The sequence below is a fragment of the Hyposmocoma kahamanoa genome, unplaced genomic scaffold, assembly GCF_003589595.1.
Source record: "Hyposmocoma kahamanoa isolate Upper Pololo Valley unplaced genomic scaffold, ASM358959v1 94, whole genome shotgun sequence".
Classification (NCBI taxonomy): Eukaryota; Metazoa; Arthropoda; class Insecta; order Lepidoptera; family Cosmopterigidae; genus Hyposmocoma; species Hyposmocoma kahamanoa.
Window position 1 is genome coordinate 8,033,669 of NW_020654878.1, and position 17,397 is coordinate 8,051,065.

The 17,397-nt window shown below is 36.4% G+C and overlaps 1 protein-coding gene across 1 annotated transcript in view; it reads right to left on the reverse strand.

Annotated features, from left to right (window-relative positions):
* LOC113237990 (transmembrane protease serine 9-like) overlaps positions 1-16,506 on the reverse strand; it is a 30,482-nt gene extending 13,976 nt beyond the window's left edge. The window contains exons 1-7 of the mRNA XM_026474706.1: positions 16,380-16,506; positions 15,998-16,112; positions 13,977-14,139; positions 5,306-5,511; positions 2,330-2,535; positions 871-931; positions 126-236 (exon numbers count right to left, since the gene is read on the reverse strand). Of these exons, the coding sequence (XP_026330491.1) occupies positions 126-236; positions 871-931; positions 2,330-2,535; positions 5,306-5,511; positions 13,977-14,139; positions 15,998-16,112; positions 16,380-16,433 (916 nt within the window). The 5' untranslated portion in view covers positions 16,434-16,506. The remainder of the gene's footprint in view (positions 1-125; positions 237-870; positions 932-2,329; positions 2,536-5,305; positions 5,512-13,976; positions 14,140-15,997; positions 16,113-16,379) is intronic.
* Between the last annotated feature and the right edge of the window lie 891 nt (positions 16,507-17,397).

Genomic DNA, 17,397 nt, shown 5'->3' on the forward strand with positions numbered 1-17,397 from the left:
GTGTTTGTTTTATAACACTATAAAGTTATAATGAAAAGTCTCAGCTACTTTTTAAATTGACGGCTGATCTGTATACATTTTATATCAAAATTAGAGATTTCGTAAACCACTTTATTAATCTGTGCAATAACAAGCATCTTGAGTATTTTCTCTGATCCATTCTAGGTAATTGGTGACTCTGGTGTAGACACCCGGGTAGCCTACTCTCGCGCAGCCGTTTCCCCAGGAAACGACACCTGCAAAATAATTATAACTGAATTAATGGACAGGCTGTAAGTACAGTCGATGCTCTAAGATAAGATAACCCCCTTTTGGTTTTGAAAGCCTTAATTATTGTAGTAGTTCCAGCTTTTTGGTTGAAATTTGTATTTATGTAATGCAATTAAAGATTAAGTTGACTTAAAAAGTTTCTTAAAACATTTATTTTATTTTATTTTATTTTATTTAACATCATTTATTAATGATGCAATAAGGAAGTCATATCAATATGAATATTATGCATTACCGGATTAATGTTAAATTTGCTTAATACTTTTCTTCATACTGATCTACTCAGAAACAATAGTCAGTTACGGGGTCAGGTATGTTAGGGAATCGACTGTACATACATTTTATACTATAGGTTACTATATTCGCAATAGCAAACAGACAAGACACAATTCATAAAAAAACTATTTCTTATATGGGCCTACGGAGAATCGAACCCGCGACATCCTTATTTATTAACTGCTGAACCACTATTGTCGTCATAGTCCTATAACTAATGTACGGGACCGACGACGACAATATTACGATTGTCTATAGTTACTTTGTTATTATTATTTGTCCGCAACTTAAGTATCCTATAAATAAAATAATTACGATCGTTACCTATCAGTTCGTATCTCTTGTCGTGCTTTCTCTCAGTTACGAGCGGTCCGCCGCTGTCGCCCTGAAAACCAGAGAAAGTGCATTATTATCTTGTTGTTCATGTTCATTTGACCAATAATAAATTGATGTACAATACAATGGGATAGTCTGTCAATGTCTGCAGCGGTAGATAATGCTTTTCATGACATTTGATGAGAGTGCCTTTTTTCAGTTAGTTTTATAGATGCTACTATTTTGAGCATTAAGATATTTAGTTTTAAACAATATAGAACGCAGATTACTGCGTTCCGGTTCACTTCACTTCACGGTTGCTTGGTGGCAAAAATAGGTATGGTAATTCATTTGCAAAAACCCCATACTGCCCCATTTTTAGTACGCCGTACTGCCCCTACCCTGGGGCATAATGGAGTTTTCTTAGCGTTCCAGTATAATTTCTTAACCGAAGATTATGGCAAATTATACTTTAACGTATTGCCAAAGAGTCGTGATTAGTTTTAAATTAAAACGTACATTTTTTTTAATACTTTTATTGGAGCTTGCCCTTAACGTTCCCATTCCCCTAAAAGGAAAGACTTTCTTTCTCATTGGAAATCTGCGCGAAAAAGGTTCTTCAAATTTGAACTTGACGATGGACTGTAGTGCACCTAACTTTTTCTTTCGATGAAAAAAGCACAATGACACGTTCAGTTACGCGATTTGTCGTACATTATTTATGTAATACATAAATCCGTTGGTATATTTTATTCTTATTATTGTTGATATTAAATTGACAACAATAACTAATTTTCTTTATTAAAACTGATTTGTTATCTCGCTACGCTCTGGATTCTATTTTTTAACCACTCGCTTCGCTCGTGTTTCAATCTTCGGCTCCTTCGCATGCTTACGTTTCAATACAAGTATTCGCGTCAAGCAAGAAATTTGCGCTCTTGCATAACAACTAACTATTGCATTTATGCCATTGATTATTTCTTTAGTGTTAATGCATTGTTGTTTCCTATCGCGAAATAAAATATTCAAGCTTCAAGTTTGGATTAAAAAGTTTAAATGGAACTTAAAGAATCGTCCTGATCACCAGATGATGTGGATTTGTTTTCTAGTTCTTTTCTTATGACATAAAATGTTAATAAGTAGTTTATATTAAATTTACTAACGTTTTCGCTCTCTCTTTCTGGGATGCACGAAAGGAGCCTCCCCGCAATGACGTACGAATCGTATTCCTAGTACGTCTGGCGTAACCAGGGCAACAATCTCCGAGGACCTTACACCGATTGGCAAATCCTTCACCACGACGGCAAACATATCTCATCCACAGTTCAGTATGCAACCTACTTGTGGCGTGATCAGCGTGGCCAAGTTGTGGGCCAATATAGTGTATACCATCGATACGATACGAAGACGAACTCCCCTTTTTAAAAAGTCATATCAAGTACACAAAAAAGCTACAAAAACTTGTTACCTGACATGAATCCTTTTGACCCGTCTTCGGATATCCAGCACACAACATGTTATCCGTGATCATAGAGGCAGTATACTTGGTGTTCCTACATTCTTCATTGCTGAGAACTGGTACTTCCACTTCCTGCAGAGTGCACGACACCTTTCCTTCTTCTGTAAGAGTACCCCAGCCAGCTGCCACGGCTTTTACTCCTACGTAGAGGTTATCTGAAATTGAGATGGTGTTAATTAAAAATGATGAAATAATGATCCCAAAGTAAGTAACTAAAGCACTCATGTTATAGAAACCGAAAACACCGAAGGTACCAAACCACCCAGACCCGAGACAATATAGAAAAGTTTTTTCTACACGATCCGGCCGGGGATGGAACCCAGGACCTCTGAGATGGCGACATCATGAAAACCAAAGTGCAAGCCACTCGTCTGAGGAGGTCGTCTAAACAATGTTTGTGATCATTCAGAGTGCAGGCGCGGGCGCGCGGGTCTTGGCGTCTTCCCTTTCACAGTGCCAAAGCGGCTACGAGCGGGTATATCCTCACGTCGAAATCTCAAACAGACGCTAGACGCTAGACCAAGCACTGACAAAGGTATAGGCGGCCTGAGCTAACAGATCCACCCGCGCGGCGGCACACGCACCCCCGCGTCCGTGCCCGCCTTGGCGCAGGTGCCGCCGGCACTGTGAACTCAAGGAGCGTCTACACATACCTACATTTGATTTACACGCAACCGCGCCCGCACCCACGGCTGCTACCTTTCTGAAAAAGAACTTAGAGATCATAATGCCCTTTAATTATTTTTCAATTTATATTAAAAAAACAATTTTAATTTACATTAATAATGCAGAAAAAATTTACTTCTGCTCTTAAAAATCACAATAGGAAAAGTCTGAACAAGAAATATATTTGGAAATGCTAATTCTTCTCTAACAAAAAATTGCCAAAAAAGAAAACTCGAAAAAGTACTTAAATAAAAAGTACTTAAACAAAAAAAATAAAATTAAGTACGAAAAAGTACTTAATTGAATATTTTATCAATAGTGGGATAACAACATTGGTCGACAGGAAGAGAGTTTGAACCTTTTGAATGCCTATCTCCTACTTTATTTATATTTGTTTATAAATAATATATATTTTAGAAATTAATTAATTAAGTAATATATTTTGACATATTTTTATTTCAACGTAACGTACACACATAAGTCTTATATTAGGGGTTAAAGTATGAAATTGCCGTTTTATTGCAATAGGTTCTTTGAATTTTCATAGAATCTTCATGGTTTGAGGTTTTCGAATGAAACTTTTTCCAAATGGTTTCTGTGATTTTTTTTTTTAAATTTGAAACATTTGAATATCGACTTTCAATTGTTTTTGTTATTCAATTTAGACAAGAAAGATGGATACTGCGAAAATTCGAGTGATTTTTGAATACGAGTTCCGACGCGGAACTAACGCGGCAGAAACAGCCCGCAATATCAATGCTGCGTTTGGAGAGGGGTCTACTAATGAACGCACCGTGCGATTTTGGTTTAAACGCTTTCGTGATGGAAATTTCGACTTAAAGAACGAGCCACGAGGAAGACCGCCCACACAGGTGAATAACGATGAATTAAGAGAGATAGTGGAAGCCGATCCTAGTCAAACTACCCAGGAATTAGCGGCATGGTTTAACGTTACCTTACCCACAATATTGACTCACTTGCGTCAAATCAATAAAATAAAAAAATACGAAAAATGGGTGCCTCATGATTTGACTGATCTGCAGAAAGAAACGCGTGTTGAAACTTGTGTTGCCTTGTTGAACCGGTACAGAAATGAAGGAATATTGGATCGAATTGTAACATGTGATGAAAAGTGGATTCTTTATGATAACCGGAAAAGAAAAATGCAATGGCTGACCTCAGGTCAAATGCCACAACAGTGTCCTAAAGCAAAACTTACCAATAAAAAGGTAATGGTAACTGTTTGGTGGTCTCAGCATGGTGTTATTCACTATAGTTTTCTCCGATCTGGTCAAGCAATAACGGCAGATGTCTATTGTGCCGAACTCCGAACCATGTTGACAAAACTAGCAGTAAAACAGCCCCGACTCATGAATCGATCTTCACCATTATTGCTCCACGACAACGCGAGACCTCACACAGCACGAGAAACCATTAAGACCCTTCAGGAACTGCAGTTAGAAACCATTCGTCATCCTCCGTATTCACCAGAACTTGCTCCAACGGACTACCATTTTTTTCGTGATTTGGACAATTATCTACGTGACAAGAAGTTTTCTTCCCAGGAGGCAGTACAAAATGCTTTCACACAGTTTGTGCAGTCTAGATCGTCGGAGTTCTATCGCAAAGGCATTAATAACCTTCCCATTAGATGGCAGCAATGTATAGATAATAATGGCAACTATTTTGATTAAATAAATTTGTTAAAAATTTAAAAAATAAACAATTTAGATTTTCAGTACAAATCGGCAATTTCATACTTTAACCCCTATTATAAATAGATAGCTAGCATTACTACAAATAAGAATTTTTAAATGCCAAAAATCATCTAAGTAACTGGTTTTCAATAACATGAGTTAAAAATTAAAAAGTGAAAAATTCCATCCTCTTTCAAGCTATGTAGTAGATGCGACAGCATCGTGTGGCGGGTGCGACAGTCAAATATATATATACCTATACGTACATACGTCACGTAGTTGAGGAAAACAATATTTGGTACACACGTCAACTCGTGACCGAATACCGCTTTGGGAGGGCAGACTGGTGGATATTTATTATAATGTATATAACGTAATGAATGAGAATTAAAGGGAGCTGCAACAACAAAAGCAGGTAACTAACAGTGCAGGAGGTTTCAGTCTGTAGGTCACTGGGTCCACATCCTAAAGAAGTCGGGCATACCTGGTCCGAACCTATAGCAGCCATGATGTTTTCCTCCTTCTCACGCCAAAAAAAAGAAAAAAGTAAAATGTGACTTACCGTCATTGCTAGGTAAGCAAATAGGCTTAATGGCATCAGATATGGGCACCCGCTCATTCAGCCGCAACAGAGCGATGTCGTTGTCGAAGTTAGAAAGGGTGAACTTGTTGGCTATAGCTCGGAGCACGAAACGAGTTTCGGGTCGCACTGTTGCGTTACAGCGGTTGTGTTCGCCGAATGTCACTTTTATCATAAACCACATAAACCTGGAAAACATAAATGATAACTATTTAATTATCCATCTAACTTTGAAATAATCTGAAACGTAGCATTAACAATTATAATTCTTTATTGCACGAAGAAAACACCAGGATCTCGGCTCCGACTACCTATTTACAGCCTTTGAGGTCGAAACCCTTGCCCCGTGGGGTCCCGGTGCCCTTCATCTGTACAAAATTTTATCCAAAAAATTAATAGGCTGTCTAGGAAACCCAAGGGCCGGCTGCTACCTTGCCCAACGCATTAGTATAGCCATACAAAGGGGGAACGCTGCCAGGATCTTGGGCACCTTGCCGCGGGGACCCAATATTATTCATATAATTTAATCCTTGTTTTACTTTGTAGTATTTAAGCTTTTATTGTGCATTACCTGTATATTATGAAAATAAAATAAATTGATAGGCTAAAAAGAAAATTCGTGTTAAAAAATTATTAAATTTAAAAATACATGTAACAAAGGATATGATACAGAGAACAAATGTGAGCTAATCTCTAGAAGAGATTTCTCCCAGCTAACCCTAGCCGTAATGAATAAAGAAAGTCTGCGGGACTAATGATTATACATACAATAAATTTATAAACATTTACATGTAAATATAAATATGTCTGAAATATACACCTACGTAAACTTTACGTACATAGATACGTACCTATATACGTTTCATATATGCGAATACTTCAGTTGCGATATACAGGCGTATTAAGCTGCCTTTATGTACCTAGGTCTCCCCCAAAGAGATGTTTTAGGACCTAATCTTTATGCAAAATTACACTTCGTGCAATTTCCCTCGCCACGTTTTTTTTACACGGCTGACGCAATTTAGTGATAGTGATATAAACGACAGATTCCTCGAATATAGAAATCTGACACTCGTGCGTGGTCCATTCTCCGTACTATCGCTGCTTAAAATTCAATAGCTGTTAATGTACCGTCACCTGTACTTCAATAGCCAATGTAGATGCCAAGTGACGATGCCAAAGCGAAAGTGATCGGTTTTCGGCAGTTTATAAGCACCAGTGTATTCTATTAATGGCTCATTTACGCTTTCACTTATTATTGCAGAATACAATTTTAAGGTATTATTTACACTACGTGTTGTGTCTATTGCTATAGGTAGGTATATCAAGTGAAGAGCTTCCGACATCCGACACCGAGAAGTCCTATGAGTAGAAAACTTTCGACCATATTATTTAACAATGCCTCTTGTATGGCGCGCTTTATACGCTTACTTTATTATTTTTTCCATAGTTAGGTAATTAAATATTATTATTGATATAAAGACCGAAAAAACACAAAGAAAATTCTTGCTTATTGCAAACCAGCAACTGTTTGCACGACCGACGCTAATTAAATCGAAGGAATTTGTCTTTTATTTTGTTTGTCTTGGTATCAATAATAACACCAAACTAGTGTATTATGTTAGAGAAAGTACAGAAAGCGTTTCTTAGATATTTATACAAACGTGCCAATGGGTGCTATCCCTACATGTATCCTACTGCTTTTCTACTGGGTTGCCTAGGATACAACTCGCTGGAGGTTAGGCGAATGAAACACCAACTTGTGGTTATGTGCAAAATTATCCGCGGCAATATAGATTCCCCAGATTTGCATAATGAGCTGTGTCGACTCTTTGCCCCCGTCAACTACCAACGCATTAGAAGACACCAGTTGATGGCCACCGCGTGGTGCCGAACCGTAGCGCGCGCTAAATCACCCATACCGCGCTCCCTGTGCGCGCTCAACTCTCTCCTCGCCACCAACCCTGAATGCGACTTGTTTGCGGATGGATGGTCACTGTTATTGTTAAGATGTCTACGCTATTGTGAAGGCGATGCTTGAATGGTACTTAATTTTGTTGTGTTTATCAAGTTGTTATGTTAGTAATGTATCTTTAATTATTGTAATTGGTGTGTCCGTTGTAATTAAAGTAAAATAAATAAATAAAATAAAAAACTAGTGGAGTATTTTCCCAAAAACTATATGAATATCACGGTAGTAAAAACTTCACGATATTCAGGTAATCTCAGTACAGTGTACTAAAAACCGACCTCAAAAGTTCGTGAAATTACGTCTATTTGCCAAGTTTAATTGAAATCAGTTACTGGAAAGTGCACGAAACCGGATTCATCCCTAGTTTGCCAACCATAGAGGTGGAATATTTTCTACATATTTAAATGGGACCGATATCGAGGCACTCTCTTTCCAACAAAAAAAGAATCATCAAAATCGGTTCACAAGTGCCAGTCATCGCGTAACATAATTGAGAACCTCCTCAATTTTTGGAATCAACCGACTATACTAAAAAATAAAATTATATATATAATTTTTTTTTTCTTGTTTTGTTGTGCACATATGCCCGTTCTTTTAGTTATAGTGTCCCGTATTTAGGTCTGCAGGAAGAAATTTCTATTAGAAATAAGCAGAACCTTTTGTTTTTTATTTCCCTTGTATTCTTTGTGACTTGTTTGTTGTATTTCTCCTGTACCATAAACTATAAAATAAATATTATAATTTAAATATACGAACTAAATTTACAAAAATAATATGAGTAAATTTTCATTTACGTAAAGTTTATTTGTATGGTTAGACTGTAGATTTTTTCTGTAGACAAACATTTAAGACAAAAATCTGACCGTATGGCCAAAGTGGACATCTCTTGAGGATAATGAACTTTAAGTTTGGAGCCTGCTCCGGGCCGGTTTAAGGTTAATGTACGGATTGATACCAGGGCCGAACTCTCAACCAATGTTACACAATTTATTTCCATCAAATAATATAATTCTTTATTGCACCAAAAAATATAAAGAAATATAAATTATAGAGCGAGCAAAGGTGGACTTATCTCTCAGAGAAATCTCTTCCAGCCAACCATCAATTATAAAATTCCAACAGAGATTTTGAATGATTTCATAGATATATATTTTATTCATTTATAGAAATTAAATTGCAATGTTATAATAAAAAAGAGTGCTGTAATGTTCACGTAATACAGAATAAAACAAATCGAATTAACACTGCAATAAAAAACAAATGTTATGATGTTGGTTCACCGAAAGTAGTTTTCTTAACCAACTGTAGTCACTGGTCTGATCTATAAACTTTGACGTAACTATTCAATTTGGGCATAATTCGGCCCTGGGCGGTATGTAGGTATCGGAATTTGCAAATATGGACCAAGAATTTATTTGGTTTAGACGAGTCTACCCAAGGAGACCATCGCTTAGGTTATCGGACTTGTAAACGCGGGAGTTATTTATTATGCATAAAATACACCATAATACATTTGAAAATCTACTGTAAATTAATTAAAAATAAACAATCTGAAACGTATTATTATTGATAGACAACTATATCATTATTGATAGACTATCTAACACTGCCTTTACAACTGAGCTTTGCATGTTTTGAATTGTTGATGCTTTATGAACTAGTACTTAAAATATATAGTTTTCCACTGGCAAGACGAGACGAGACGAAGCGAGACGAGACGAAGCGAGACGAAGATTGAAATTTGTATGGCAAAATGGAATTCTCTCCTAGCGCATCTTCGGTGGAACTATTCTGCATTGACGAAGTTGTTCGAGGCTAGAACTAAAATATTTGGTAATGCAATATTGAACCGTATTGCTGCCTTTATAGAATTATTAATTCTGCAACCACGATTTCTCGCGCGAGCTCACGATGGCTATTAGTATATCAATCGCGAGATTGTGGGGTACGTACGATTTGAGATTTAAAAAAGATGGCTTCATCTGATTCTTCTTCCGTTAACATATTTAATAATAACAATTTACGGGCAATATTACTTCAACCGCGTAATTATCGATAAATGAGCTGAACAACCCAGAGAAGACTATCCATAACCGCAGCGCCAGCACGCGCGTGCTCGCGAGGGCTCGCAATGGCTATTAAAGGTAATTTTTGGTGGAAATAGATCGGGAAGATTTCAATTCTCGTTTCGCTTCGCTGGTGGAAAAGCACCTTAAGACCCAGCAAACTATAGTCAAAGCAAACGGCAGCACATCAAACTGAACATTGACGGATGTTGCTCCGTTGCACTGGAGGCGGTATTCGAGCAAACATGTATAGCTTGATGTGCCGTTGACTGTAAATCAAAATGTACTAATTATAGCTTCAAGCCTAAGCAAGTATAGTAAGCAGCCTCACTTTTGTATGAAAAACACATTTTTTCTAGATATCCTATGGACATACAGAATTCATAGCGCTGAAGTTGAGTGCGATATTTTGATGACAATGTGCACTAGATGTTTACGTGGTCATAGCAGTAATATTGTCTGGGTCTGAATCACTTCTCATATTACGTATATTGTGATGTACACGGGACCATAGAGGGACAGACTTCATATAAATTTTTTGCTACTTTCTACCTCCAAAAATTACTGATGTATTTTTATTTAAATATTGTACAGGAAAACACAAATCACATTTAGTAAAACGGAAAACACAAACAAAAGGTACTGTTTATTTCTATAAGAAATTTCTTATTGCAGACCAAAATACTGGACACAATAATTATAATAACGAGTTTATTATATACAGATGTATTAGGCTGTTTTGTCTTCATTTATGTACCTATATGGCTACATAAATGAAGCCGTAGTAGCCTACATACGTAGTAGTAGTAGACAACAATACAAGCCGTAGTAGCCTAATGACTACCTACCTTCCGCCTCGCAAGTGGCGACCGTGAGTTCGAATCCGGCCTCTGAGTCTCTCGGAATTTATGTGAGAAATTTAATTTGAAATTTACCATGAGCTTTTCGATGAAGAAAAACATTGTGATGAAACCTGCTCGACGAAGAAGGTTCAACCCTCGAAGAACGTCTGAAATCCCCATCCCGCATTGGTCAGCATAGCCGACTATGGCCTAAGCCCTCGCCTGAGAGGAGACCCGTGCTCAGCAGTGCGACGTATATATAGGTTGATGATGAATGGCCCTACTTTACTTATAAAATATATAACATACATAATAATTAGTATGTATGTTATCTATTCGTTTGATTATAAAAACTTTGAGATACGAAAGTTCATGGCTTAAAAAGTAATTATAAATCTTCTTTGTGACAATCGGGTGTTTTATGAGCTGCAGTCGCAGTGCAGTCCCATATTTTTCACTTGCATTACATTAGGTACTACCAACAAATAAGGTACTAAACAAACAGGTAAAAAAATAGAGTCACCTTATGAAAATAACAAAATATTCCAAGTTGACGTAATCATCATTTACACTCAATATTTTAAATCCTTTTCCTATATGATCTGTCATTAGTTTCACATTAACCCAGAACCAGTGAATGATATAATTCATTAAAAGTAAATAGTCACCATTGTTTTGTCTATATTAACCTTAATTATGCTTTATGTAGACCACTAACACCTATAACAAACCATACTGTAAATATACTTTGTTTAGGTGCCTATTGCAATAATAATAAATCAATAAAATAACAATAAGGAACTCATCACACTTATTGATAAGAAACCGCATTAAGCTGGTCGGAGAAATAATCAATACTTACTTATTTACTTATTTATTTATATACTTGATTACTTATTTCATGGACATAAGGCTTTTATGTCCGGTTCAAGCAGATTTTATATTAATATGTGACTCCCTAAATCGACCAAACAAAACCTAAGCAAGAAAACCTTTAAATATATGTATATCATCACACCGACTACATAGCGATACCTAGGTTTCTCAAACACGTATCTTATTCGGCAGATGAAAAAACTAAGTACTTAGTACTAAATTTCTTTCAAGGTATTTTTTGTAAGGAATTTGGATACAATACTTCAAAAATCAATAAAGGCTATAAATTTAGATGTACCTTACGTAAAATCAGTCTGTGATTTTGTATATGAAATGCATTTTTTGAGATATAATTTTGCTGGATTGTAAAATCTGTTATTTTCAGTTACTTTTTGCGAAAGTTAGGTGGTAATAATATATTACGTTCATACGTGATTAAAATATCTGTAATTAATAATTAACTAACAATTTGTAAAGCAACCGTATAACTTGAAAATCAGTCTGTAACCTTCTAGTCTTTATTTCCGTATTGAAGTTCAGACTTCGTTTCGAAAATGAAAATCGACTTCCGCTCGAAAATAGATGTTTAGGTAAGAGGTTTATACTTGGGAATGGCTGAAAGTCACTGGGTGATGATGGCTGTAATTTAGAAGCTAATCATCAGCTTACACGCATCCACCGCTGGATATAAGCCTCCCTTGAGCACGCTAACTCTCCCGGTCCTGTGCCACCCGCATCCAGCCGCTTCCAGGCAACTTTTTCTAGTCGTCCGCCCATCTTGCTGCGGGGCGTCTTACACTACGTTTTCCTTGACGTGGTCGCACTCCAGAACAAATCTGCTACATCGGCCATCAATCCTCCTGCAGACATGACCGGCCCACTCCCACTTAAGCTTTCTGATTTTGAGAGCTGTGTCGGTCATTTTAGTTCTCTGACGTACGACCTTATTAGGGATTCGGTCCATCAAAGAAACCCTAAGCATACCTCGCTCCATAGCGCGCTGAGTGATTTTAAACTTGTGGATAATGCCTTTTTTATGTCTACATAACTGGTAGAACGCACTGGTTAAATGCCTCAGATTTTAGGTTTTATGGTATTGACGAGCTGAAGATGTAAGTAACCGTAGTTACATCTTCAGGAAACGCTAGCTTGGGAACCTTCCCAAGCTAGCGGTTGGAAGCTAAACGACAACTTATTTCACATTATCATAATAAGCATCTTGTAATATTGGGGTGACGTGTAATGCTGCCAGCAGCAAATAAATACACAAGTGAAATCTCAGACTTTCAACATCCTACAATTATTTCTGTTCAAACACTACACGCCACTTATAGACACGTCGTAGCTTAGTTGAACATTTATTTGACTGTGAATATATTTTAAACATCCACTGGAACATTTAACAAAGGTATCAATTTCTCTTGTTTTAACTTAATAGCATAGTCAAAACGAATTGTATGCCTACTTCCATGTTAGGAAAACCTTAATGAGGCTTGTAAGCTTTCCGTTGAACAAAAGAATGACGCTTACCTTAAGTACGATGATTCTAATGATAAATATAACAACGAGCTAAACTTACTTTCAGTTCTCATTTCAATTTTCTCTAACACTGGCGCTCCATCATATCGAAACGAAATGTTGTGTATGATCTATTTCTCCTTGTATAACAAGCTTTCTGCACGGTCTTTATGACGGCTGAAGATTGATATCTCTTCACGATCGCCACTATATAATGGATCGTATGTAAATTTGTACAAAATACAAGAGTATTTCTGAAAGATGTCATTTATTGAAATGTAATCGTATTCTACCTTCAACTGTTCGTGATAGTCTGTGAAAGAGCTCGTCCAGGAAAGTATACTACCACCTTACCTATTTCCGCTTCCAAGCAGTAATGTGAGCATTACTGGGTTTCGGTTGTAAATGGTAAGGGTGCAGGTGAAATTACAGGCACATAGGACTTGTTACTCAGGTCTCAGAGTAATGGGCGCAGTGGCAGTACCCCCTCAAATCTTTGCGATTTAAAGCTCTGAGCGGCACAGCGACTGTTATGGACAGGCGTGTCACTTACCAACAGGCGTACGACGTCCAACCCACAAACCAAACAATCCGTGGTTCAGCCACTTGGTATCATAAATAAAAATTATCTTCAATGGAAATGGGTTTAGAATATAACAATACAACACATTATCGTGTCCATGTACTCTTCCACGTGGAACGACATGGAAACAATTGTAACGTTAAAATGTCATGTTTATTCCCATAAGTTCCCAAGTTTAAAAAAAAAAAAAAAAGTTCCATGTTAATTTTAAACTACTATTAACCCGACTCAAAAAAGAGGAGGTTCTCAATTCGTCTGCATTTTTTTGTGTGTAAGTTACGCGATTACTCCGCGTTTTGGAACTGATTTTGATGATTCTTTTTTATTAGAAAGAGGATACCTCAGTATTGGTCTCATTTAAATTTCAAGAAAATATTTTTTTTATAAGAACTAAGTGACGGGACGAACAAGTCGTTCATCTGATGGTAAGCGACACGTTTATCCATAACAGTTGCAGTACCACTCAGAGCTTTAAATCCTGAGACATACGTAGACAAGACCCACGTACCTGTAATTTCACCAGCACCCGTACCCTTCAAAACCGGAACGCAGTAATCCTCACTGTAAATGTAATAAAGTTTTAAATCGGTACTTTAAAAAAAAAATATTATTACACCTGACGTTTCTTCCCCAAATGATCTTTAGAAGTTCATTAACCCCATCTCTAAGATGAACAAACGTTTTAAAGAGACTATAAATGCAGATATGCATGCCATAATAAAACACTGTTTTATTTTTACCACATTGATAGAAACATAAAAAAATATATAATAACAAACAATGGCTCCTAACTTACCCTTTGACACAATGAGCAGCAGTAAGCACATATCGGTCATTGATAAGCATTCCTCCACAGTAGAACTTCTTGAAATAAGTCAGTTTTGCCATCCAGGGGAACTCGTCTATGCCTGCCTCGTCGCCTCCCACGACGCGGGACACTTCGTTCCGCTCACCACACTCTGCAATTCAATCACATTTGGTATGGTTTATTTATTTTTATGATCAGGAATTGAGTGGCAATTTTTATACCTACTTATATACTGGCTCTTTCTCCTATCCTTGAATCCGGAATACTGAAATAGAGTAGTAGTACCAGGCGGGTTCCGCCCATACATCCTTAATAATAACGTGTTTGTGTAGCCGACCATTAAAATTTAAAAGAACGTGCAAAATAAGTATAATATTTCGTTTTTAACCGAGTAGAAAAAAAGGAGGAGGTTATACATTCGGCTGTATGTATGTTTAATGTATGTTTTCCGATTTCTTTGTTGTTAATTGTGGACCGATTTAAAATTATTTTTTTTGTTTGATAGGGTGCAATCTCGTGGTGGTCCCATTGTCACCAAATCAGTATCTGATGTAGAGATCCCACGAAAATCCAGGAAAATACTCAAATTTTATAGACATGTCAGTGTACTCACCGATTTCTCCGACAATTGTAATTTTGAAAATTCTTTTTTTTTTTCAAATCAATTTTTTTTTAAATACTATCATACGTTGCATTGCCAAATTACATAATGACTGATATTGTGTAGTGTTATTTTTTTTAAAAACTATTTTTTTAGTTTGCAAAAATTACTTTTGAAATCTTTTCTTATAATAACAGTTACGGGATGAACAAGTCGTGCGCCTGGTGATAAGCGACACGCCTGTCCATAGCAGTTGCACTGTCACCCGAGACATACGTTGACTAGTCTCATATCCCTGAAACTTCACCAGCACCTTCCCTTCAAAACCGGAACGTAGTAATGTGAGCGTTACTTGCTTGGCGACACAGACAGGTAACTTTCCTGGACGAACTCTTTCACAAGGAGCTCTACTACTAATATAATTAATTGTACACCAATAAAAACACAATTTTCCTCATATATCATCCAATGTGGTGGCGGTATCACTGTTTTTTTTCCTTAATCGTAATGTCGATTCCACACTTTCTTTTTCAGTTATTTCCTACATTAAAATTTACTCTTGTTCGAGTCTCGGTTCTAACTTTCTTATTAATTTAAATACAGTTGAAAATAAATAATTACTATATTTAAAACGTCTCGTAAAAATAACACGTTCCTATCTTATTGACAACACATTGTGATGTACTTATTAGTTACAGTCCTACTTAGATTTCACTTTCGATCACTTTCGATGTATTTCTACCTAGTAACAATTGAGAGAATAAATACTGTAATGGATTTGTGTATTATTATTGCTACAAAATCTAGTATTTTTTATAAAAACTAATAAAAACTTGAATATGAAATATTATTATACAGTTGCACAGATTATCCCTAATGTAGCCGCTAGACCCAAGCAGAAGAAGTAGAAGATCTCGACGTCCTCGTTACATTAAAGACGATTATAGTTTACGGTAATGTATTGGCGGTTTCTTGGAAGAACAAATTAAAAGTGAACGGTATTTTTGACCTTTGGTAGTTTGTACAAAAATTTCGTTAAAAATGTAGTAGGGTAGTTGATTGGTACAAAATAGAACCTCCCGGCTTACGGCTACACTTGACGAATGTTTTGTTATTGCTTCGAAAATTACATTAAATTAAAGCTCACGTTACTGCTTGGTGGCAGTAGTAGATAAACTTGTCTGGGTGAACTTTTTCACACGGAGCTCTACTACTACTTAAATCAATATTTCGTGAATCGAGAGCGCTATTCTAGTATCTACCAGGCCCGTACTTGGGAATGGCTAAAGCTCTCTGGCTGATGATGGCTGTCTTACACTATTCAAAAAATGTAAAGTATCCAACCCACATTTAGTCAGCGTGCCAAGTAAACACTGATTGTCACGGATAATAAATTAAGCATACTTACTGCAAGTGCACGTGGTTTTGGGTAAGTTCATTTCCATCAAAGGAGGTCGGTTGCCCCATACCCCACCAAAGAAATTCTTTGTGAATACTCCTCTAGTATCCCGCACTACATCTCCCTGGCAAAAAAATTTTAATACACCTATTATAGTTATGTAAAATATACCTGCTCCTATATTTTTAAATTGAATGTTTTAGACAACGATATCAAGAAATATCAAGAAAAATAATCTTACATAAAAGCTATATAAATAATAAATGTTTAAATTAGAGAAAACATGGACTAAAATAGAACAAAAGAGTATACATTTTCGTTTAGATATGTATTTTTATTTATTTGAATAAGTTAATAGGTAAATAAATAAAATAAAATTGCAATTACAAACCTCAGAACAAGTTAAAGTCAAAGCTACGAGCACTATAACAAAACACTGCTCCATTTTTTTTAAGTAAAGGAAATATTTTCAAAAGTTTAAATTCAAATTCGTAATTATTTGGCGCGCTGCTGGCGCTTTATTCGTTGTTGAAGTTGGCGCGCACGATGGTCAAGCGACACTGAGACGCGTCGCCGACCTTAATGTTACGGTGGCAAGAACGAACGTCTGACGTGATTCGGGTGCCAAAGCCCCACTCAACGTCTAATGATCGATACGACATTTTGTACAAGATGGCTGTAGACCTCATATATTACAGATTACTTTAAAATATTAACTAAATACTTAACGAGGCTTGGTTTAAACACAACACACACATTGTTTATTTAAACACGTTATGTATCCAAAAATAAATAGGTAGGTATTTACAACAGGTTTTTGCTCATCACGTTTTACTATTATCAATCTTTTGATTTTGAAACATAGGTAGCTATCACTTGAATTACCTTCAGTTTCATAAATCACTACAACAATCAAATATATTCATATTTTATATATCAAATACATATTCTCTAACACTGCCGATAGGGTCCAATAGCCTATTGTTGGTGATTATGGCGTATATATTATTAGTAGGTTACCTACCTACTTTTAGTGTCTGAGACATATTCCAAAAGTAGAACCATATTTATATATTAGTCATTTGGCTATTTGAATAAAGAAACTTCTTAATTGATCACTTATAATGATCCTTTTGGTGCAACCGGTCCACCTGTCTAGCGAAAGTGGCTTTCCACAAGCGTTTTTGCACACTACCGCTGCAACAGCCAACTACCATTTAGCATACACACAATACGTGAATTACCGCCTTACATGCAAATGTTATATGTTAAGTTAGCCTTCATGTGTTTAGTGTGATGTATAATATATGTTGAAGAAATTCTGTTTCACCATTTCCATAGGTTATTACTTGTATTGCCTGTACACCGCTTGGAAGTGGACAATTTTGAAATTCACATTTTCATTACAG